The sequence below is a fragment of the Lathyrus oleraceus genome, chromosome 1, assembly GCF_024323335.1.
Source record: "Lathyrus oleraceus cultivar Zhongwan6 chromosome 1, CAAS_Psat_ZW6_1.0, whole genome shotgun sequence".
NCBI classification, from domain to species: domain Eukaryota; kingdom Viridiplantae; phylum Streptophyta; class Magnoliopsida; order Fabales; family Fabaceae; genus Lathyrus; species Lathyrus oleraceus.
The window spans coordinates 319,621,579-319,643,760 of NC_066579.1; the positions used below are offsets into that span (position 1 = coordinate 319,621,579).

The 22,182-nt window shown below is 34.8% G+C and overlaps 4 protein-coding genes across 6 annotated transcripts; 1 reads left to right on the plus strand and 3 right to left on the minus strand.

Moving 5' to 3' along the window:
* The first annotated feature begins 6,162 nt into the window (after positions 1–6,162).
* On the plus strand, positions 6,163–14,439 carry LOC127133374 (uncharacterized). 3 transcript variants are annotated; one of them, XM_051061732.1, is made up of 10 exons: positions 6,165–6,772; positions 7,810–8,581; positions 9,114–9,738; positions 9,865–10,036; positions 11,022–11,373; positions 11,733–11,843; positions 12,333–12,684; positions 12,779–13,004; positions 13,532–13,753; positions 13,952–14,439. In XM_051061732.1, exons 1-10 carry the CDS (start codon positions 6,252–6,254, stop codon positions 14,094–14,096), a joined length of 3,498 nt encoding a protein of 1,165 aa, XP_050917689.1. In that variant the 5' UTR covers positions 6,165–6,251; the 3' UTR covers positions 14,097–14,439. The 3 variants fall into 3 exon arrangements, with proteins under 3 accessions (XP_050917692.1, XP_050917689.1, XP_050917690.1); XM_051061733.1 differs by having other exon boundaries at positions 6,166–6,772; positions 9,117–9,738; XM_051061735.1 differs by lacking the exons at positions 12,779–13,004; positions 13,532–13,753; positions 13,952–14,439 and having other exon boundaries at positions 6,163–6,772; positions 12,376–12,636.
* Positions 14,440–17,694: 3,255 nt separating this feature from the next.
* On the minus strand, positions 17,695–18,357 carry LOC127104913 (F-box/kelch-repeat protein At3g06240). The gene has a single exon (XM_051042053.1). It carries the CDS (start codon positions 18,355–18,357, stop codon positions 17,695–17,697), a length of 663 nt encoding a protein of 220 aa, XP_050898010.1.
* A 66-nt stretch (positions 18,358–18,423) lies between these two features.
* On the minus strand, positions 18,424–18,873 carry LOC127104922 (putative F-box protein At3g10240). Its single transcript, XM_051042063.1, has one exon. The coding sequence runs from the start codon at positions 18,871–18,873 to the stop codon at positions 18,424–18,426; it is 450 nt and encodes a 149-aa protein (XP_050898020.1).
* A 2,016-nt stretch (positions 18,874–20,889) lies between these two features.
* LOC127104930 (uncharacterized mitochondrial protein AtMg00300-like) lies at positions 20,890–21,225 on the minus strand. Its single transcript, XM_051042072.1, has one exon. The coding sequence runs from the start codon at positions 21,223–21,225 to the stop codon at positions 20,890–20,892; it is 336 nt and encodes a 111-aa protein (XP_050898029.1).
* Between the last annotated feature and the right edge of the window lie 957 nt (positions 21,226–22,182).

A 22,182-nucleotide genomic window follows, 5' to 3' on the forward strand; every position in this document is an offset into this window, starting at 1 on the left:
ATAATCTTATATATTGGTTCAGCAAGAAGCAAAATAGTGTGTCTTTATCTACGGTTGAGGCTGAATATATTGCAACAGGAAGCAACTTTTCTCAATTAATTTGGATGAAACAAATGTTAGAAGAATACAATGTCCGACAAGATGTCATGACATTGTATTGTGACAACCTGAGTGCTATTAACATTTCCAAGAATCCTATTCAGCGCAGCAGAACTAAACATATTGATATTCGTCGTCATTTTATTAGGGATCTTGTTGAAGATAAAATTGTTACTCTGGAGCATGTAACCACTGAGAAACAACTGACTAATATTTTTATTAAAGCCTTGGATGCAAATTAGTTTGAAAAATTAAGGGGTGAATTGGGCATTTTCATGCTTGAAGAATTATAACAATTACTGATGTGGAAATATGGAAATAAAATTTTCTCTTCCCTCCATTTAATGGTGCACAAAACTCAAGGAATATCATTACAACTTTTCCTTATTTCCCAACGTGTCATCCTAACTATTCTATAAACATCATTCACACCACCTTCTTTATTTTCCCTCTCAAACCTATTCTCAGTCACTCTCATCTCTCTATCTTCTATTTGCAGTCCATACCTAACATCTCCAAAATTTCTCAACCTTCTGTCTCAACTCCTAGCAAGCACAACAAGGAGCAATCAAACCCTAAAAATGTCGATTATGGGATAGATCTCTCTGATCTCATTACTAATGTTGTTCCCCTCTCAATAGTTCCTGTCCATGCAACCCCTATAAGGAAGGCAGAACATCTGCTTCAAGGAAAGGTAGGCCCTATAAAGTAAGTACCTATTCCTCTCCACCCATGACTACTAAAAATGTAAAAACTCTTGAACCCTCTACTATTGTTAAGTAACCCCATTCTACGACTAGTATGTATCTTGCTCCCATTAATGTTGAACCTAATATTGGTGTTTCTTCTGTTATGCCAAATATTATGGAAGATATTGAAGCCTCTGAAACAAGTAATAAATCTAGGTCTGTTACTACCTTAAGTAAATCCAGCATGATCGTTGCAGACAGAGACAACATAAACAAGAATATTCGTGTGCTGATCTCTTAAGTGTTGGGTATTAAACCCAAGACTAATGTCATGTCGGATGTCTCCACATACTTGGCCCAACCTGATAACACTACTAAAACCCCCTAGATAAATTTGATGTGAATGTATCTACTCAGTCTCCTGAAAAATCAAAAGACAAAGAGGGGTCTGAAGGGATGACTGGTGATCTGGCTGACAAAGTTGAAAACTCTGCAGAGAAAAAGGATCATACCACTAATATAATGAATATAGAGGATCTAGATTCTGATGGTGTGCCCATTCGTCAAAGACTAGCTCCAGGAATAACTAAAAGGCTGAAGAACATAAAAGGTCAAGCTATTGAATCCTCCAACACGCTCTCCAAATATCTTAGGAAAAGAGCTAGTGTTGGCTCTACAAAAAGATGGAGCAAGGTTGTTACTCATGTTCCTAAGAATAAATCCCTTAAGAGGAAGGAAGTTCCTTCCGAGTCTAGTGATTCTGACCATAATGTTGAGCACAGTGTTCAAGACATCATTTCTACTGCCAGAAAGCAAGCATCTGGGAAGAAGATTCCAGCAAATAATCTTGAAGTTCCAATTGACAACATTTACTTTCACTCTATGGAGAATGTTGAAAAACAGAAATTTGTTTATCAAAGAAGATTAGAACTGGAAAGGGAACTAGGCAAAGATGCGTTTGAATGCGAAGAGGTGATGAGTCTGATTCAAGAGGCTGGATTAATAAAAACTGTAACTGGCTTTGGCAAGTGTTATGAAATTCTTGTTAAAGAATTTATTGTGAATATCTCTAAGGAATGTGATAACAAGCGGAGCAAGGAATTTAGAAAAGTATATGTCAGAGGAAGATGTGTGTATTTTTCTCCTGAAATAATAAATAGGTTTTTAGGCGGAAATGAAGAAGAACAAGTTGAAGTAGAAGTCTCTAAAAATGTTATCTGCAAAGAAATTACTTCTAAACAAGTAAATGAATGACCAAGGAAATGGAAGTTGTCCGCAAGTGCCTTGAGTGTGAAGTATGTTGTACTTCACAAAATTGGACTGTTAATTGGGCTCTAATCAATCACATTTCCAACATTGCTACAGGACTAGGTAAGTTTATTTATATTGTAGAGACCAAGTCAAGTTTTGATTTGGGATCCTATTTCTTTTATCAAACTATGAAGCATGTTGCCTCTTATGTTGTGAAGATGCCAATAGCTTTTCCCTCATTGACCTGTGGTGTTATTCTGAGTCAACACCCAAGTATCTTAAGCAGTTCTGACAACATCTACAAAAGGGACCCTTATCTCTCATTATATTATAGGCTGTTCACTGGGAAACATGTTCTAGACATTGTCTTGACATCTGGACAGTCACCTTCCAGGCTTACTACTAGAACAAGCATCCTTGTCGAGCTAAAAGATACCTGCAAGACCTTGGGTGAAACTATCAAAAGTTGTACTGAGAGGAAAAGTAAGATTGAAATATTGATAAAAGCCTTGTCTGAAGAAGAAGGAAGTTTGAAAGGTGATGTAACATGTGAATAAGAGGCAAATGAAGAATGTTATGATACAAGTGATGATGAAGACACTACCAGCAATGATGAGGACTGAAGCACTCTGGTTCTTTTGTGTGTTATTTGTTCTTCTGTTCTTTTTTGTGCGTGAGATATGCCCTGAATATTTATGCACTTTTTTATGCTATTTGTTTGTAACCTATCTTTTGCTAACTCTCATGTTTGGATGTGTTTGTCAACTTGTTGGCTAAAAAGGGGAGTAGTTATGATGATGTGATTATGATTGATTAGCCTTGTAGTTATGTTTATTAGCATTGCCTTGTCTCCTGCCCACCGAGGGGGAGTAACTCTTCTACTACTCAGGGGGAAGCATTATTTTTTCTATGATGGTAAACTTGTTTTGAGTGGGCCACCAGTGTTAATTATGTCAGGAAAAATGTCTTGACATCCTGACTAAGGAGAATTTATTTTTTTCTCTTAAACAGACTCTTCGTGTGAGAGTTTATTTCTCTAATGTGAGGCAATATTCTTTTCTGCTGCGCCTGCCTCTAGTGTTCTTTGGGAAAAAGGTTCTTTACTGTTTGCATGAAGGTTTGCTACTATGATTCTTACCCTCATTCCTGTTGGTATATGCAAAGGTTATTTTAGCCAAAATTTTCCAAAAGGGGAGATTGTTAGGTCTGATATGTAGTGGTTGGTTGCATTTTGGAAAAATAAGTATTACCGTTAGATGTTGAACAAGATGTCCTGACATGTTGGTTCAACATTGGAGTGTGACCTATTTTAGTATCTTGTGAGATTTGTTTCCTTTTATGATTTATCTGAAGATACTCTGAAGATTTAGTTCACGAATTATGTAGAGCATTTTCTTAAAAGTAAATGAATATTTTGCCTTAACTTGGTAGAGATCTTAAATAGAAACATCCGCGGGTAGAGATTAGGTGAGAAGCTTGTAAAACCTGAGGTTGTTTAGAACTTCGAACTAATTCTGTGATATTGGATTTTCTTCCTGGCTTGGTAGCCCCCATATGTAGATGACGTTGTACTGAACTGGGTTAACAATTGCGTGTTTTTTTTTTCTTTCGTGCTCTTATTTAAATCCTAATATTGGTTGTGGTGTGACAATGTGCTGACCTTGGTGTCGTAACATCGTGTACGACATCCATGATCTGATTACCATAATTTCACTTCCGATAGTCACCAACTTGGGTGTCAAAGTGTTTGTGGGTTTACAGAAGATTATTAGCATCATTAGTGAGAAACACATTAACAACATGTACTGTTATAATTTTATTGGACGTTAAGAAGGAACAACCCATGTAAGGAAGGAAAAAAACATAGGCAAGGGGCGAGTTGCTTACAAAGCCATAAGCCGCCAAAAATGGGCCACGAGGTCACCTAAATTTTAGTAGTCCCTCACCAGTTAGGTTTAGTCCACTTGAACTCACTCCTAGTACCCACTTTCCTAGTGAACATGGGAGATGACATGTCCCATAATAACAGACTGAAAAAGGGTAAAAAGGATAGTTGTCGTCTCTATGATCCAATGAGGAATAACTCGCATACTCTCTATGTTTCTCAGGGGGAAGTGGACTTAACCACTTTCTAACCTAGGCCCAACGAACCTGTATAAATACCCCAGCCTTATGATTGAGAAATTATGAAATCATTTTTAGCCAAAAACCACAAATACAGAGGTTTTTATCACTCTTCATGATCTAGCTCTAAACACCATCAACCACCTTAAACATCATAAACAACCCTCAAAATATAGGGTCACCCTTACTGTACTTTTTTAGCAAGTACAATTGGTGCCAACTGCAGAGTTATGGTAAAAGTAACTTGGGTTACCTTTTTTTCTAAGGATCAACTTGATGTCTACCTATTCATTCTCCTTCATATATGGTTAACAACAACTTTGGTCGAAAGTAGCTTCGGTGGCGACCAAGATGCCATAAAGGAGATGTGCGCCGATATGGACGGTCTGCTTTGTCATAATTAAACTTTGAAGGACAATGCCCTTAACCTCCAACATGGGAAATAAGAGGTAGACCCCCATTAAGGAGACAAAGGTTATGAACCCCTAACCTCTCTCTGACGAGATATGAGTAGATATGGTACTAGGTCTTCCACACACGCGATATCCCTTTTTCGCCAGCTCCTAAGTCAGACATCATGGGATATGAACACAACAGATGGTGTAAATTTCATAAAATCATGGACCATCACACAAAAGAATGATACCACCTCAAGAAGAAGATTGAATGCCTCATCCAGGAAGGTCACTTGAAGAAATACGTTTGGGGGTGCTCCACCCAGTCATTAGGCTACTCTAGATCTCATTGATGAGATGCCTATGGAAGCCCCAAATTCTAGAAGGGCAAGGAACCAAGCAGAGGGGGGGGGGGAAGATAAGCTCGTGCATTACATCCTTAACCCCATAGAAAAAGAGTTCGTTGGGGGCAGGGAGATTAATTTTGCCCGCAAAAGGTATGCACGCCAAGTCTTTATCGTATAAGGCTCACCTACCAACCCTGATTTAGGCGAGAAGGAAACTTTGGTATGTGAAATCACCTGATCTAAAACGACGATGCTAGCAACGATCCTCATGATAACGATCTCATGGTCATATAACTATGAGGTGCAACGAAAGAGAGATTAACATAATACTAATTAATCAAGGGAATTCAGTTGAAATTCTCTACTAGGACATTTTCGAGAGGCTTCGCCTGAATCTGGACGACCTCAAAGGTTTTCAAGGCTCGCAAGTAGGATCCTCTGATGAACAATTATAGGTAAATAGTTACATCACACGGAGACCACATTTGTGGCGATGGAAAGCATGAGGATGATTAAGGTAAAATATCTCGTCATATACGACTATTCCTCATATAACATGATCACATGACAACCTGTTTCCGATCTCTTAGGAGTTGTTATGTTTACATTATTGCTGTGCATGACGTGCCTGCTGTCCAATGGACGTTTCGAGGGTTACCAGGGTGATCATGAGACCTTCATATGATCATATTATACGAGGAAGAGGCATATATGACGAGATATTTTACCTTGATAATGCTATTCAACTAATAACGAATTATGATGATAAATTGTACCACTATGCTAATCTTCTGATGATCATTAAAGACTATTAAAAAAAGATTGAAATGTTAGTCTTTGACATACTCCCTTTATACTATTAAGGTGATGACAAATGATGTTGATAAATTTCCCCACTATGCTAATCTTCTAACGTTCATTAAAGCTGTAAAAAAAAAGATAGACATATTAGTTTGTGACATACTCTTTGAAAGGGAAATCAATGTGAGCTAATGACCTAGATCATTTACTTATTGTCCATGAATCCTTCTCCTTTTTTATATGCCTTTTTAGTAGATGTTTTTAGTGTGTTATTTGTAAGGAACTTGTCTATACTTTTTCTTTTCTTTTCCTTTTTCTCGATGTAAGAAAACAAATTTGTTTTATAAATTATAGTCATAAATAAAATCGTGATTATATTAATTAAATATCACAATATTTTCTTAAATTTTATAATTTTTTTTATTGATTGACACAGTTTTTTTATGTCTTAATTTTAAACTTCTTTAAAATTCCAATCCAATACACCGAAAGCCTTTTATCACCGCGTCTTCTAACCCTCGAAATCGGGTTTTCAGATTTTCAAAATGGAGCCAAAATCGTTTACCCCGCCGGGAGAATCGACGGCGCCACCGTCCTCCGACGAGGCAAAAATTTCTCTATTCCCTGTCACAAACTCTTCTCTTCAAATTACTACTTCCTCGGTTCCTCAATGGCTCAGTAACTCGAGCTTTACCACTGACCTCTCCGTCATAAACGACGACGTCGCATCACTACTCAACCGAGAAACCGTTCAATCCCCGTCACAAGACGACAACGACAGCGATGAAAATCAAGCTCAGGTGAAGTCCTTGCCTCCTACCTACGCGATTCTGGAATCTTCGGAATCCGATGGCGACGGAATGGAGAGAGTGGAGAAGAAGAGAAGCAAGAGAAAGAAGAAGAGGCGGAAGCGTGATCGGTCAGATGAGAGAAGTGGATATGATGGTTATGGTTCAAGAAAGTCGCGTGTTCGAGCTTGGGCTGATTCTGAGGCTAACACTGCCAAAGATTATTACTTCGACTCTCACGGTGATCGTGATAATCTCGCGTTTGGGTGTATCTACAGGTATATTGAATGGAACAATTGGAATTTGAATTGAATTTTTGGTTCATTTCAATTTGCAAGTGGTTTTGTATTGGATTCTGAATGATTAGTGTTTCTGTCAGTGAGGGTGTTGAATGATAGTGTGAATTTGGTGCTGTTTATGCAAACAACTTATGGCATATCAATAAGCTGTTTTTATCTCCATTTTTTAATTGTGCAAGATGACTTATAAAAGCAACTTATGGCATATCTATAAGCTGTTTTTATCTTCATTTTTTTAAGTTGTGCAAGATGACTTATAAAAACAACTTAAAGCTTATATGAAGATGATTTGACTTTATTTTAACTTTGATATTGAAATAACTATTACATACTCACTTGCATGATAAACATTTATCTTATAAGTGCTAAATTAAATTGTTTATCCAAAGAGGGCCTAATGTTTATTTATATGTTTATAATGCACTGTAATGGGGACCATGATTTAATGAGTATTTGGCTTTATTGGCAGGCATAATGACCACATAGATAGGCTTTTTTAGAGTTTTGCAGGTTAAGACTTATGATTATGAATTATATAGTAATTAGTATGGTTCTGTTAAGCTTGTTTTTATTACTGTTGCTCCCGAAGTTACTGTCAGATACCTATGACATATTAGTTCTTGCTTGTTTTAAGATCATTAAGTAAATTAGTGAAGAATTGGTCTTCTCATTACTGTTAGCCACCTAGGCGAAGTTCTACGGAGATTGCAGATTATGGAAGTGGTTCCAAGTTAATTTTCCCAAAAAATTGAAACAAAGTTACTTATTTTGGGGCTTGAGAAATAAATGGGGAAGTCGATTGAAATTTGACTTTTGCACTCTTAGATTATTAAGTTAGTGATTAAAGTGACGCGGCGAAGAACATAATTTAATTTCCATTGAGCCTGTGACTTCTTATTTATACTCAAGAAGTTTCTTCCCACCCCCCATCCACACAAAATGATTATGTTTTGCTGATTATTTTATTTGTGTTGTTAGTAATGTGTGATTATATTTCTCTTATAAATTCCATGCAGAATGGATGTTGCCCGGCACAAACCGTATAATCCCTTAAATATATCTGGGCAACATGTTAAAGGTTTGTATTGGTGGAATCAAAGTGGTTCACTAGGGGAAAGAGATGGCGATATTGATGCTTTGGATGATAAAATGAAGTCTTCTGGGCGATACTGGTCTGGAAAGTATATGGCTTTAGAACAACATAAAAGCTTCAAGCGCATTCGGCTTGTTGCTCCAAAATTGTCTCCTCATACAGCTCACAATGAGTTTATACCTTTATCAGATGTTGGTACATCTCATGGCGCTGTTGGCAGTGAATCCGACTCTAAAGTTTCATCAACAATTGAAGAATCTTGGGAAGATGAAATGTTAAATAAAACTAGGGAGTTCAACAAACTAACAAGGGAGCACCCCCATGATGAAAAAGGTTGGATAGCTTTTGCAGAGTTCCAAGATAAGGTTGCAAGAATGCAACGACAGAAAGGTGCTCGCTTGCAATTACTTGAAAAGAAAATTAGCATTATGGAGAAGGCAGTTGAGCTTAACCCAGATAATGAAGATCTATTACTTTTCCTTTTAAAAGCTTACCAAACAAGAGATAGCTCAGATGTGCTAATTGGGAGATGGGAGAAGATACTTCTGCAACATTCTGGAAGTTACAAGTTATGGAGCGAATTCTTGCATGTTGTTCAGAGAGATTTCTCCAAATTTAAGGTTTCAGTGGTTAGGAAGATGTATGTCCATGCAATTGAAGCTCTGTCTGCTTCATGCAGCAAGCACTCTAGGCAGGTTCTCAGCTTTTTTTGCTCACCCTCTTCTTATTTTGTGCGTGAAAGCAAGTATTGTCTATCTTTTTTTTTTCTTTTCAATTTGTTATCTTGTTTGCACATGTAGTGTTATTCTGTATACAAGGATTGATCAGATCACTAACTTGGCTGCAAGATAATATATAATAGGGAAAGATAAAACAAAACAAAGGAAGGAATATTAGTCACCAAGAAACTTTTTATTTATTTATAATCTTTTTGTTCCCTTTAAAAGTGGTTGGAAGGCGAAGGGTTTATTTGACCGATATTGAAATCTTATGCGTTGTCATTTTTATATATTGATGGGAAGATGAAAATTGAACTAACCTTCTATTTTGCTTACGTTTTGGAGGTGTATAAACTTGGTGCTTTTTTGTCAGAGGTCATGAAGTTGATGTTTTAAGAAGTTGTCCACATCAATTCCATGACTGTTTTCACTTAGTAATTTCTTCTTTCATTTAAATATTTCAGAAGCTCCTCGAATAGATTTTAAATGGAAGAAAATTTGTTTTTAGCAGGCTCATCAAGCTCCTGATTCGTCACTGGATCCTGCAATTGTTCAGCTAGAACTTCGTCTTGTGGATATATTTCTCAGTCTTTGTAGATTTGAGTGGCAGGCTGGTTATAGAGAAGTTGCCACTGCTTTATTTCAGGCTGAAATTGAGTTTAGCTTGTTTTGTCCACCTTTGCTACTCACAGAGCAGAGTAAGCAGAGACTGTTTGAGCATTTTTGGAATAGTCACGGTGCTAGAGTTGGAGAAGAAGGAGCTCTCGGTTGGTCCACATGGTTGGAGAAAGAGGAGGAAACTAGGCAACGGGTCATTAAAGAGGATCTCTCACATGAAAATGAAGGCGGAGGTTGGACTGGTTGGTCAGAACCATTGTCTAAAGATAAGGAGGGTGTCACCAATTTCGAAGTTGAGTCTGACAATGATATGGTTATAGAGGATAATCAAGATGAGGATGAATACAAAGATGTTGAGCCCAAAGATGATACTGAGAATTTGCTAAAGTCGCTGGGAATTGATATTAGTGCTGGAGATGATGGCGAAGTTAATGACATTTTGACCTGGATCAAATGGTCAGAAGAAGAGTCTTCCAGAGATTGTGATCAGTGGATGCCTGTTCGAAGGAAGTCAGGTAGGATTTTCTCTCTCTGAATTCATCATGACTATACTTCTCTTAAAATGTATTTGTATACACACATGTATACAATTTTATTACAAACATCATGCTTATTTAAATGTGTTGATGAACAATTAACAGATACAACCCCTTCTACTAGTGAAGCACTCAAAACAGAAGAGGATGAACAACTCTCGAGAATCATATTGTATGAAGATTTAAATGAGTATCTTTTCACTCTGAACACAAATGAATCTCGAATATATTTGCTGTCCCAATTCATTGACTTCTATGGTGGGAAGATGTCTCAATTGTAAGTTTTTAGCTGTAAATATCAAATGCTAGAATTTATTAATATTGTTATGAGATAGATTTCTTTATTTCTATATTTGGCAGATATGTATATTAGTTTCTAGAGAAAACCATTATTTGCGGGTGTGTCCTTCCAGGGTGGCTTCTTGCTTATACGTATGAGTGTTATTTTGACAGAACTGGACTATAAAATTTGACAACAACTTAGATGATTAATGCAGCTCAATACATGGTTAAACATGTTTAGTAGATCATTAATGAATATAACAATGTGTCGCAATTCACTGACCAACCACAGAACACCATTAACCACTATTTAGAATATCATTAACTATGATTTTAAGGAATATATTTGAACACAAATTGTGGTTATTACTGGTGAGATTTCATGTATATTTGAAAACCTGAAAATCATGTAAATTTGAACATACTTAGATGGTTATAGTGAATAATATGTTGTTTGAACACCTGAAAATCATGGTTAATAACGCTAAGTATTGTGATTAATTATGTTCGGTGGGTGATTGATTAGTTGCGACACCTTGTTATCTTCATTAACCATCTACTGAATGTAATTAACATCATATTTGATACCGTCCAAATTCTTGTCAATTTTGTGTTATAATGTGCTGATGTGTTTAGTGGAGAGGATGGTGGAAAGTATTAGAGAGAGTGTCGGGGTAATGCCTATAGTGGAGATGATGGTTTGGGCATGTAGAGAGAAGACCGGTAGATTCTGTAGTAAAGAGGGTAGACCAGATGGTGAGAAGACAAACAGTTAGAGGAAGAGGAAGACCTAGAAAGACTATAAGAGAAGTTATTATAAAAGATCTCGAGATGAATGATTTGGATAGAAGCATGGTCCTTGATAGAACATTATGGCGAAAGTTGATCCACGTAGCCGATCCCACTTAGTGGGATAAGGCTTAGTTGATGTTGTTGTAAAGTGTTGATGTCTTTGGTTTTGCTTCATTTTTCATTTGTAGGTTTTGCACAAACAGTCCAACTTGGATAGAGAACACCCTTAGCTTGGAGGATCTACCAGATTTTATGTTAGAGAAGCTGAAATGCATCCATAACATTTTGACAAAAGCACAGGATATTCCTACTGGTTTCACTTTTGACTTCCTATTAGGAAGTTTCACGATGAATGGTGATATGATGAAATTTGTACGGAATGCAGTTTTGCTTTGTTTAACTGTTTTTCCGCGTAATCACATTTTGGAAGAAGCGGTTCTGGTTTGTGAAGAGCTTTATGTTACTAAAATGAGTTCTTTTAAATGTGCTGTTACACCATGTCGAGCTTTAGCAAAGTCTCTCTTAAAAAGTGATAGACAGGTACTCATCTCTTTCTCTCTCCCCCTCCCTACTTCCTTGCTCCTTTCTGTATCATAAATAAATTGAATATATTTTTTAACAAGAAATTAGCATCTACAGCTATTGCCATTGAAATGTTGTAATACAACTTACCAACATGTTTTTATTTTTCTCCCTTATCTAATGGCTAAAATGATGAAATGAATATTCTCAAAGAGGGATGCCATCTTGTTGCTATTCTTATTTTTGAGGAAATAATCAAAAACTATATTTCATTGGACATTCTATGGTTCATTTGTTATAGTTGGCAAGCTTTATCAGATTCTCAAATTTTGACTAGTGACTTTTGACTTCTAGTTTTTGTATTTTGTTTATTGTAGGATGTATTGTTGTGTGGTGTATATGCACGAAGAGAGGCTAATTACGGCAATATTGATCTTGCAAGAAAGGTGTTTGACATGGCATTGTTATCTGTGGAAGGGCTTCCTGAGGTATATACTGTATTCTCTACTCTGCCGCAACTTGGTTATAACCCTTTTCATACTTTTCCAATGTTTTCTTTCATATAGCTACAACACTTACTCCGGGATTAGATGGGGTGTATTATTTGGTCTATTTGGTTCAAAGCATATAACCTTAACAATAGTGAAGTTAAAGTTACAAAATTATTGAGGGATTGGACAACTTTATTCCATAAAATTTTTATCTCTTTTTTTTTCTTTCTTCGGGTTGTTGTATTTTAGGAGGATAACATATCCACTTTCAAATCTTTAATTGTTTCTTATCCATATGAAATTTAATTATTTTTTATTAAAAAATGCATCAATGATTGCTTTAAATTTAAGACACAGAGGTTGCTGATCTCCCTTCTAGATTGTCCTATATACAGACACATCCATTTGTGTGTATTAAAATTTATGTATACATGACCTCCTTGCTTTATTATTTTCTTAATTGCTTTCATTAACTTTATGGAGTAGGGGATACAGTCCAATGCACCTCTTCTATATTTCTGGTATGCAGAGGCGGAGCTTGCGAATAAAACTGACGATGGTCGTGAATCTTCATATCGTGCTACACATTTACTGTCCTGCTTAGGCAGTGGTACACAATACAGTCCATTTAAAAGTCAAGCATCAAGTTTGCAACTGCTCAGAGCACGTCAAGGGTTTAAAGAAAAACTGAGAACAGTAGGATCATCTTGGGTTCGTGGCATAATAAATGACCAATCTGTCGCTCTGGTATGTTCTGCTGCATTGTTTGAGGAGCTAACTACTGGATGTGATGCGGGCATTGAAGTTTTAGATCAAGCCTTTACAATGGTGCTTCCAGGTTATGAATCTTCAGTTTTTAACTTTGATGAATGATTGCAATTGAAATTTATTGTGTTACTTATCATCTCTATCCGAATGCTTGTGACCTGCAGAAAGGAGAAGCCATAGCTATCAACTTGAATATTTGTTTAACTATTACATAAGGATGCTTCAGAGACATCAGAAGAAATCTAGTCTGATCAATGTATGGGAATCCATCTCTCAGGGCCTCCAGATGTATCCCTTCAGTCCAGAACTCTTAAAAGGTGTAGTGGAGGTTGGCCACTTTCACACGACGTCTAATAAATTGCGGCGGATCCTAGATGAATGTTGTTACAAGTAAGATCCTTAACTTGTAGTTTTAGCAAGTATAAAGACCGTTTATGTAATGTATAGTGTTTGTCTAAAAGGTGAAATTAAATTGAAACTTCATCTTATATCATAGTTTAATAGATATTCCAAATTGCAAACAAAAGACACCTGTTTTGGAAACATTTATGTGTTAACTTGATGGTATAAAGAAACCTTCATATATTAATATTTCCTTTATTCTTCTGATTTGGAAATCTTTTTTATCTGATTAAATGAATCTTGAATGTTATTTGCTCGTTTGGACTGTGCGTTTCCTTTATACAAGTGTAACATTATTGATATTTTTTCCTGCATAATGGTGGTAGTAGATCCTCTCACGTTGAAAAAAACACGGGGAATTCGTGTTTTTAATCTCTACCTTTCAGTCCTCCTATCTTCATTTTTAAACACATTCTCTCAATTCTTGAACACTGGAGAATCCATTTCCACAATTTTTAGCTTTTCTCTTTACAATAAACTAAGCATTCTTTACTTATTTTACATTATATCGACAGGAAACCATCTGTAGTTGTCTGGCTTTTTGCATTGTCATACGAGATGGCTAGAGGTGGTTCACACCACAGAATCCGTGGGTTGTTTGAAAGGGCAGTCTGTAATGATATGCTTTGCAACTCAGTTGTACTGTGGCGCTGCTACATTGGGTATGAATTGAACATTGCACACGATCCTTCTGCGGCTCGACGTATTTTCTTTCGTGCTATCCATGCCTGCCCCTGGTGAGGACTTGTGTTTTAGATTACTTCTAAATTCTAATGCTCACAAAATGCACTTTTTGCTGAATGGGCAGAGTTGTTCTACTATACTTGTATACAAAAAAATTCATAATGAAATGTGTTAACTTTTTTTTTTTCTTCATTTAGTTAGTTATTGTTATTGTTATTATTTGATTTAATTAATGTAAATGTGCATATCAGGTCGAAACGGTTATGGTTGGATGGGTTTCTCAAGCTAAACTCTGTCCTTACTGGAAAAGAGCTTTCTGATCTACAAGAAGTAATGCGGGATAAAGAACTTAATCTGAGAACAGACATTTATGAGATCCTTTTACAAGAGTCATGACCTCTATTATCCAGAATCCGGCAGTAGTTTATTACTCGATGCACCGCCCTTGGCCTAATATGACGTGATCTTTTCTATCGAGGATGTTTGTGCAGTCAAAAATATTGTTGAGTTTGCTGTTTTTATTCGGGTCAGTTTACAAGCATGCTTATAGCTTGTAGGGTCAATACAACTATAAAAGTACTTGTAAGTTCAAGAGACCATCATTGGACAATGTATTTGAATGCGCTAGGGGCTATGTGGATGTAAATATATATTGTAGTAGAAAGAAAATGCAAATATTGGAGCCTGATGTTGCTAACTTTTGTTGTTTAATGATTATTGGTTGCGTGTTTTTGTTAAACGACAATACAACCTTGTTTAATAAATCAATAGGAGTTTGATTGGTTGCACTGTCTGATTTTATAAATTAAGATTTGGCTGTTGCAAGGTTGCATAAAAAGGTAGATAATAGAGGGCAGAAAAAAAAAGCCAAAATCTTTGAGATGCCAAAGATTTATGCTTGATTATTAGTTTCCTGCAAAAACATTTTTGCAGCAAAAAAACTGCTTAATGTAATAAGCAAAGTTACATAATAAAATACAAACAGAATGCAAGCAGCATGAAATATTCACTTTTGGTTTTCTTTCCAACATTTATAACCGTAAAACTAACAATGAAAATGTGACAGTTAGTACAAAAAGGGAAATTATATTGTACATAAAAAATCTAATATTAAATAACACTTCCATTATTATTCTGCTTCTTAAATTTAAATTCCTGTATGATTTTGTAGTCTACCTAACATTTTTTTATACTATTATTTTATTTTGATTAACAGACAGTAAAAATAATATGGTGCATTCTGTATACTAATAAAAAACAGCTTCCTCTCCCACATAGGTATGCCAAGAGTTGTGTACATTTAAGGTATATATTTAAGCTGAACTCAAATCAAATATCTTCATGGCTGTCAAAACCTGCAAAATACAATTTGGACCAAAAAGTTTGACATGATAGTTTATGGATTGACAAAACCTACTCTGATGAATGTACTACATTAGTGAGATATAAGTAAGGTAAAAAAAAAATACAATCTAGCTTATTAAACTAAAAGAAATGTTTAATTTTGCAATAAGAACTTAAAAGAAATGAAGTCCAATATCCAAAATCTTGCTAAAGTAACAAAATTGTTGCATAATATACCTGATGATGACTCAAACGATGAATTATCATGAGCCATACATGAAACAGACACTTGATTTGTAGTGGAAGTCAAAGCCGAGGGTGCTAAGTTCACTTATTGGAACAAGAAATAGGATCGTTGTTACTTGTAGATGAAGCCACCTCAATTTCACCACAAGGTTTGGTAGTATCTGTACCATCATTACTAATCACAGATTTCCTTTTATTGAAATTGGGATGCCCATGTTTTTGATAAAAAAAAACCATAGTTTAGCCATTATGATGACATAAGGTGCAAACTCTGTTAGAATTTTCGAAACTAAAATTGTGTGAATTACCTCTGCTCTTGAAGTTTTGTCTATGTGCCACATTAACAAAAATAGAAGAATCATCAATTGGGCCCACAATTTTGTGATTGCTATCTTCTTGAATAACTAGAAAATACATTCAATTAATTGATGGTAAGAGATCCATGATGAATACTTATGTTTTCACAACACAAAAAGAATCATTCAATCCTGTACGAAATTGAATGACTTGGTATTCAAGTCTATAGTTTTGAGCAAGTTGTAAAGTAGTACAACACCATTGTTGAATACATGTGTAGATAGGTAGAGATATGTGTGAATTTAATTCTTCCCATAAGCCTTCCAATTCCAAAAAATACTCAAAGACAAAATTAAAATAGTATTTTAGATTATTGATAGATGAAATGTAGCTATGGGAATTCTAACTTCCCATAAGCCTTTCAATTCCAAAAAAAATCTCAAGGACAAAATTAGAATAATATTTGAGATTATTGATAGAAAATGTAGCTGTGCAACAATTAATAGTCATGACAAAAAAATCCGAATCCTGACCCGATTATAAATTTATAATCTAATGAGAAAAAATAAATTTAAATTGAGGTGGAGGCGTAATCCAATTTTTAATTACGGATGCAGGGGTGAAAGTGGGGATGTTAGTACCCGCCCCACATCCGCCAATTAAATTTAAGACTTAAAAAGTCTTTTGGTCCATGTAACTTAGCGAATTTTTGATTTTGATCTCTCTAATTTATTTTTTCTGGTCTGAGTCCCTATATTTCACTTTTGTGTTGGTTTTAATCCCTAAAAATAAATTCCGCAGGAAAATTAGAAGGAAAATCTGAGAAAATCTGGAGATTTTGACTTTAAGAACTAAAACCAATACAAAAAGTAAGATATAGGGACTCAGACCAAAATAAATAAATTACATGGACCAAAATCAAAAACTCGCTAACTTACCGGGATCAAAAGACTATTTAAGCCTAAATTTAATTTATTATCTTTATTTTAATAATTTTTATTATTCATTTACCCTTCTTAATTTTAAGATATCAAGTTTATTTGAATTATTATTATTTTTTTTAAAAATGAATAGATATTACAATTATATTTAAAATAATAAAATATTTAATTTGATTATTGATTTTTGTGTTTATAGAAAAAATATATATTTTTAAAAAAATACAATTTATGCGGGTGAGCGCGAAGTAGGGATAGAGAAATCCGTTCTTCCTGTAAGATGAGAATGATACATGGAGATGAAGGCGGAGTTGATAATACTTAAAACCGTTCATTGATACAATATTGAAATGTTCGAAGTGATTAATGATTATAGGTTAATTAAATATCTATTTATATTTATTTAGGTCATTTTATAATTATGTTAAATAAATCATCAGTAAAATATTTTAAATAGTTAATGAAATATATGTTTATAAATAGTTAATAGTTTATAATTTAGTGGTTAATAAATTATATTATGACAATTAGTATGATAAACTCATATTTGCATTATAAATAGTGCCTTCATGATAATTTTTTTTTTTGAAAAGTAAATGTTGCAACCAAAAAGAGAGAAAATTTGTCACACAATTATCCCCCATATATAATAATAAGTTTAGATTTACTTTATTTAAATAGATTATAAATAAATGGAAGATAAATAAAACAAATTTAAACTTAGAGTATCAATTTTATCCTCTTCCAATTGTCGTCTTTTCTTATTTCTAGTTTTTTATCTGTACAACTTCTTATTACACAATTATAATAACTATCATTTAAAATTGATCGCTTTTGTAAGTCTTATGAATTTGACTCATTCACTAACACACATTCACCTTATCTTTGTTTTCTTATTTGAATGATGAACTAATTTGAGAAACAATAGAATATTGAAAAAGATGTAAAGGAAGAAGTCTAAATCTTGGACAAAATAAAAAATAAAACACCATTCATACTATTGAAAAAATCAAATTAACTTAAAAAATAAAAGAGTACTATAAAATAAGACAAATGAAGCAAAATTATGGCTTTTAAATATTCCATATATTTGATAGTAATTTTGACATGCTCAATTGATCAACAACTTTTATACAAAGTAAAATCTAATAACCACAATCTTATGAAATTTAGTCCTTGATAAAAAGAAAGATTTTCTTATAAAGGAGTATTTGAAAAGTATGTAAAAGATCATTAATAAGAAGCTTCTCTATCTTCTGGGTATTCAAATCAAACTGAACTAGTTCTTTGTATTTTGTTCTAAAAAATATTTCACCTTTGTTTCCTGCTCCAATAGGACGATCAATATAACTAGGTAATGACTCAACAATGAAGAGTTTAGTCCACGACTCCTTCATACCATATTCACCCAAAATTGATATGTAAAGAGTAGATGTTATACTTCCATAATTCGTAGCATAAGTTGTAATAAAAGCAACGTACCCATTTAATGTCATAAATCGTTTATCTTTAGATTCACAATAGAAATTACCATCCACTTGTAATGGTAAAGGTGTTTTGTAGAACACCTCACAACTCAAGTCAAATGAGACCAAACAATCTTCATCTCTATTCCACCAATGACACACTCCATTTGTGTGCAATGTGGCACCCAAAGTAACAGAACCAAGAGGAATATCTACATCAAGTTTCCTCCAAGAGTCCGTTCTTAGGCTATACAGTTCCCATATGGATTCATTTGATTCAGTATCTTCTATGCCACATCGAATCCATTCCATTGCATTCCGAATCACTTTATAATCATCTCTAACACGGTCATAACCAAATCCCATAAGTGAGAAGACAAATCTGTAATGAGATGGTTGAGACTCAACGGGACTAGGAGGAAGCACTTTGAATTACTTAGTAGACAGATTCCAAAATACAGTTTTTGGAACTACAGTACCAGTGTAGAGGCAAAACATTTCATCAACAAAAGTACCCAGAATGTTAATACGTATGTTATCCTCTTGAAATAATGGTGGCCAATCTAATTTGACCTTATTTTCAAATTTCTCACCATAACGCGAAAATAAGGTGCCGCAAAATCCATCATATGAAAATTTAAACTCTATGGTGTGACATGAATTATCATCATAAGAAAAATTATTATTAGATGCAAAATTGATGCGATACATGTTCATAAAATTAGGGTTTTCAAATAAGAGAGACCATGATTTCTGTATACACCTAAATCGCACCAAAGATTTTAGAGGCAATTTCGATATAATGGACATTGTAAGATCATTAGGTACATGATTTCTTACCTTTTCAGCTGTAATAGAATCTGTCGATTTTGAATTCTCCATTTCTCAAATGGTAGACGCGATTAAATGATTAAGAAAAACTATTTAAACAGAGTAAAACTGCACACCAAACACAATTAAGCGATTATGATAATGAGAATCATAAGATTTAGAAATTTGTTTCCCCCTAAGAATTCTTTCTCATTATATACTCCGCAAGTTTGATCCAAGAGATGATCTAATTTTTGAGTTTTCTTAACTATGAAGTTTTTGGTTTAGTCTTAATTACTACCTCTAGTCTTTAATAAAAGAAAAAATTTACTTTTTAGATTAATCGAAAAATCAATGTATCTGGATTATATATAGTCTAGATACATTGATTCTTCAATGAATCTAAAAAGTAAACCTTATCTTATATTAAAGACCAAATGGAGTTATCACATCTCAAAAAATGCGATCCTTCGTGGGGTGTTCGCACGCTCACGGAAAAGATGTTCGAACAAAGTCGCCACCAAACTTTACTTGTTCCAAAAGAGGAAAAGGAAAATATGGATAAAACCCTTAAAAATAAAAACAAAATGATCTTCCAAACTAAATTAGGGGTTGGGAGTCGGTTACGCAAGGGGAAGGTATTAGCACCCCTCACGTCCGTTGTATTCAATGAGAACCTCTTAGTTAGATTTATGATAGAGTGTTAGCTATGTTAATTGTTATCTTGTACTTATTGAGTGAGAAAAATAAAGAGAGGAACATGTTTTTTATTAAGGGGGTGTCTGACAAGAATTCTTAATCCTACTCTTACGTATCTTCAGGTGCTATGGAGAACTCAAGGCTACGTAGTTCTACTTTGAAAAAACTATTGGGTGGATTGCTTTTAATGAGTGATCCTTTAGACATATCAAGTGATTAAACCTTTACTTTCTGCTCACTCTTGGAGGCAGAAGTCTTTGTTTGTTTCACGTCAGATATGGATAAAGCATACTTGTTTCTGAAAATGTTTTCCGAGTCGCGCAAGAGTGGAAAACAAGTTTGATTTGTTAAGTATTTTGTTGGATGACGATTACTCAAATGACCGAGTAAGGATACTCGTATCCAAGTAATCGAGAAGAGGAATAAAATGCTCTAAACCATCTCCTTTTTCATCCTTAATTGTAAAAGGTTTTAGATAAGATTAATGTAATTTGGATGAACGACAAATACTCAATTGACAAAGTAAGGCTACTTATATCCAAATACTCATGGAAGGGAATAAAAGACTCTAAACCACCTCCTTTTTCGTCTAAGTTTATTACGAAAATGAGTTTGACTTAAGTTTGATTATGAAAGCGATTTGTGGTGAACCAAATTAGAAGTTTTTAATAGATGACAATTGCTCAAATGACCGAGTAAGGCAACTCGTATCTAAACAACCGAGGAGAGGAATCGAAGACTCTAGACCATCTCCCTTTTCACCCTTTTGAAAGCAGTGTTTAAATATGATTAGGTAATTTAAATTTGATTAGGGAAAAGACACTCGACGTTTGATCGAGATTTTTATCATTTGTGTTAAATTTTTAAAACTAAATGAAATGATTTGAAGGTTTTTTAGAATGATGGAGAAGTGGATAATGAAAATGGTTCTGATTTGGGAAAATTGCTTGACGTTGGACTGAGTATTTATTTTTTCTTGGGTTCTTTTTGAAAGTGTAGATTTTAATCTTTGAATTAACAATTAACTAAGTAATAAAAGAAAGCGGTAAAATTATTACACATTTAACCGAAGGCACCTTACCTTCTCCGTCAGAGTTCTATTCATCCTCTCTATAACACCATTTCGCTGTGGTATCTTCCTTATAGAAAAGTGCGTCTGAATTCCATTCTCCTCACAGGAATTCATGAACTTCTTGTCTATGTATTCAGTTCTATTATCAGACCGCTAATACTTTATTTTTCTCCCTGTCTGGTTCTCAACCTTCACATTCCATAGTTTGAACTTGGAAAAGATCTCAGATTTATATTTCATGAAATAAACCAGAACCTTACGAGAAAAATCATCAGTGAATGTCACAAAGAACTTGGAACTTCCAATAGAGTACTCTGTTATAGGTCCCAAACATCAGAATAGACATACTCTAAGATTCCATTGGTCTTGTGTTTCCTGATTTTGAAATGAACTCTACATTGTTTCCTAAGAATCCAATACTTGCACAATCCAATTGTGCAACTACGAACATCCTTAAGCAAATTCCTCTTATATAGTTCCATCATCCGAAGTTCACTGAGATGACCCAAGCGCATGTGCCACCATTTAGTTGCATCATTATCGGTTTTAACAAATGCTACATCACCTATAACTGTGCCCCCTAACAACTTATAAATGATTCCTGCAGTCCTCCTTGTCGTCATCACTGTCATTGCACCCTTGATAACCCTCATGGTGTCTCTATCTCCATCTGACCGGATTGAATAACCATTTTATTGAAGAGTACCCAGAGAAATTATATTCTTCCTCAATTATGGAACATAACTCACCTCACTCAATGTGCGCACGCCACCATCGTCCAAAGAAATTTTAATTTTCCCCTTTCTAGTGATGATACAAGTTTTATCATCACCTAAATAGACAAAACCAAAATCACCTGATATAAAAGGGTTGAACCATTCCCGATGCATCGTCATATGGTAGGAGCACCCAAAATCAAGAATACATGCATCAGTGCACTTTATAGATGAAACACAAAGAAAATCCTCTTCACTACAAGAGTCATCATATTGAACTACATTTGCTGAACTATTGTTCCCTGTCTTGTTTGGGCAGTCCCTCTTCCAATGGCCAATTTGTTTGCAACCATAACAATATTCTATTTTTCTGTCCTTGGACTTGAACCTCTGTTTCTTTCCAGAACACACTGCCTTGCCCTTGCCTCTGCCATGGTCTTGACCTTCTTTCACAATAAACCTTCACCTGAGCTTCCTCCACCTTCTTCTACACTTTGGTGACGTTATGTGTATTGTAAAAGATTATAAGAAATTGAATCCAGCGTGATTGTTTCCTTCCCTATGTGAGAGTGATCATAAGAGCTTGGTAAAGAGCATACTAAATTAATGATTTTTTCCTCATCGTCAACCTTTACACCAAGCAGTGTTAAATCAGTGATGATGTTGTTGAAAGCGTTGACAAGAGCCTACAAATCGCATTCTTCCTGCATCTCCAGGCTATAGAGATTATGCTTCGCGAACAATTTTTTCATAAGCATCTTGGACATGTACTGATTTTGCAATTTTCTCCAGACATCCTTCGAATTTCTGAGGTCTAGGATATGATTTATCACGTCATCAGAAACACAAAGTCTTATCAATCCTGTAACCTTCTCCTTCATCTCATTCCAGTCA

Coding starts and splice junctions, on each gene's coding strand:
- LOC127104922 (XM_051042063.1), bottom strand. CDS start 18,873: ATGGAGAATTCAAAATCGACAGATTCTATTACAGCTGAAAAGGTAAGA.
- LOC127133374 (XM_051061732.1), top strand. CDS start 6,252: ATGGAGCCAAAATCGTTTACCCCGCCGGGAGAATCGACGGCGCCACCG. Junction 11,374..11,732: donor TCTTAAAAAGTGATAGACAG/GTACTCATCTCT, acceptor TGTTTATTGTAG/GATGTATTGTTGTGTGGTGT. Junction 13,754..13,951: donor GCTATCCATGCCTGCCCCTG/GTGAGGACTTGT, acceptor TGTGCATATCAG/GTCGAAACGGTTATGGTTGG.
- LOC127104913 (XM_051042053.1), bottom strand. CDS start 18,357: ATGGGATTTGGTTATGACCGTGTTAGAGATGATTATAAAGTGATTCGG.
- LOC127104930 (XM_051042072.1), bottom strand. CDS start 21,225: ATGAGGGTTATCAAGGGTGCAATGACAGTGATGACGACAAGGAGGACT.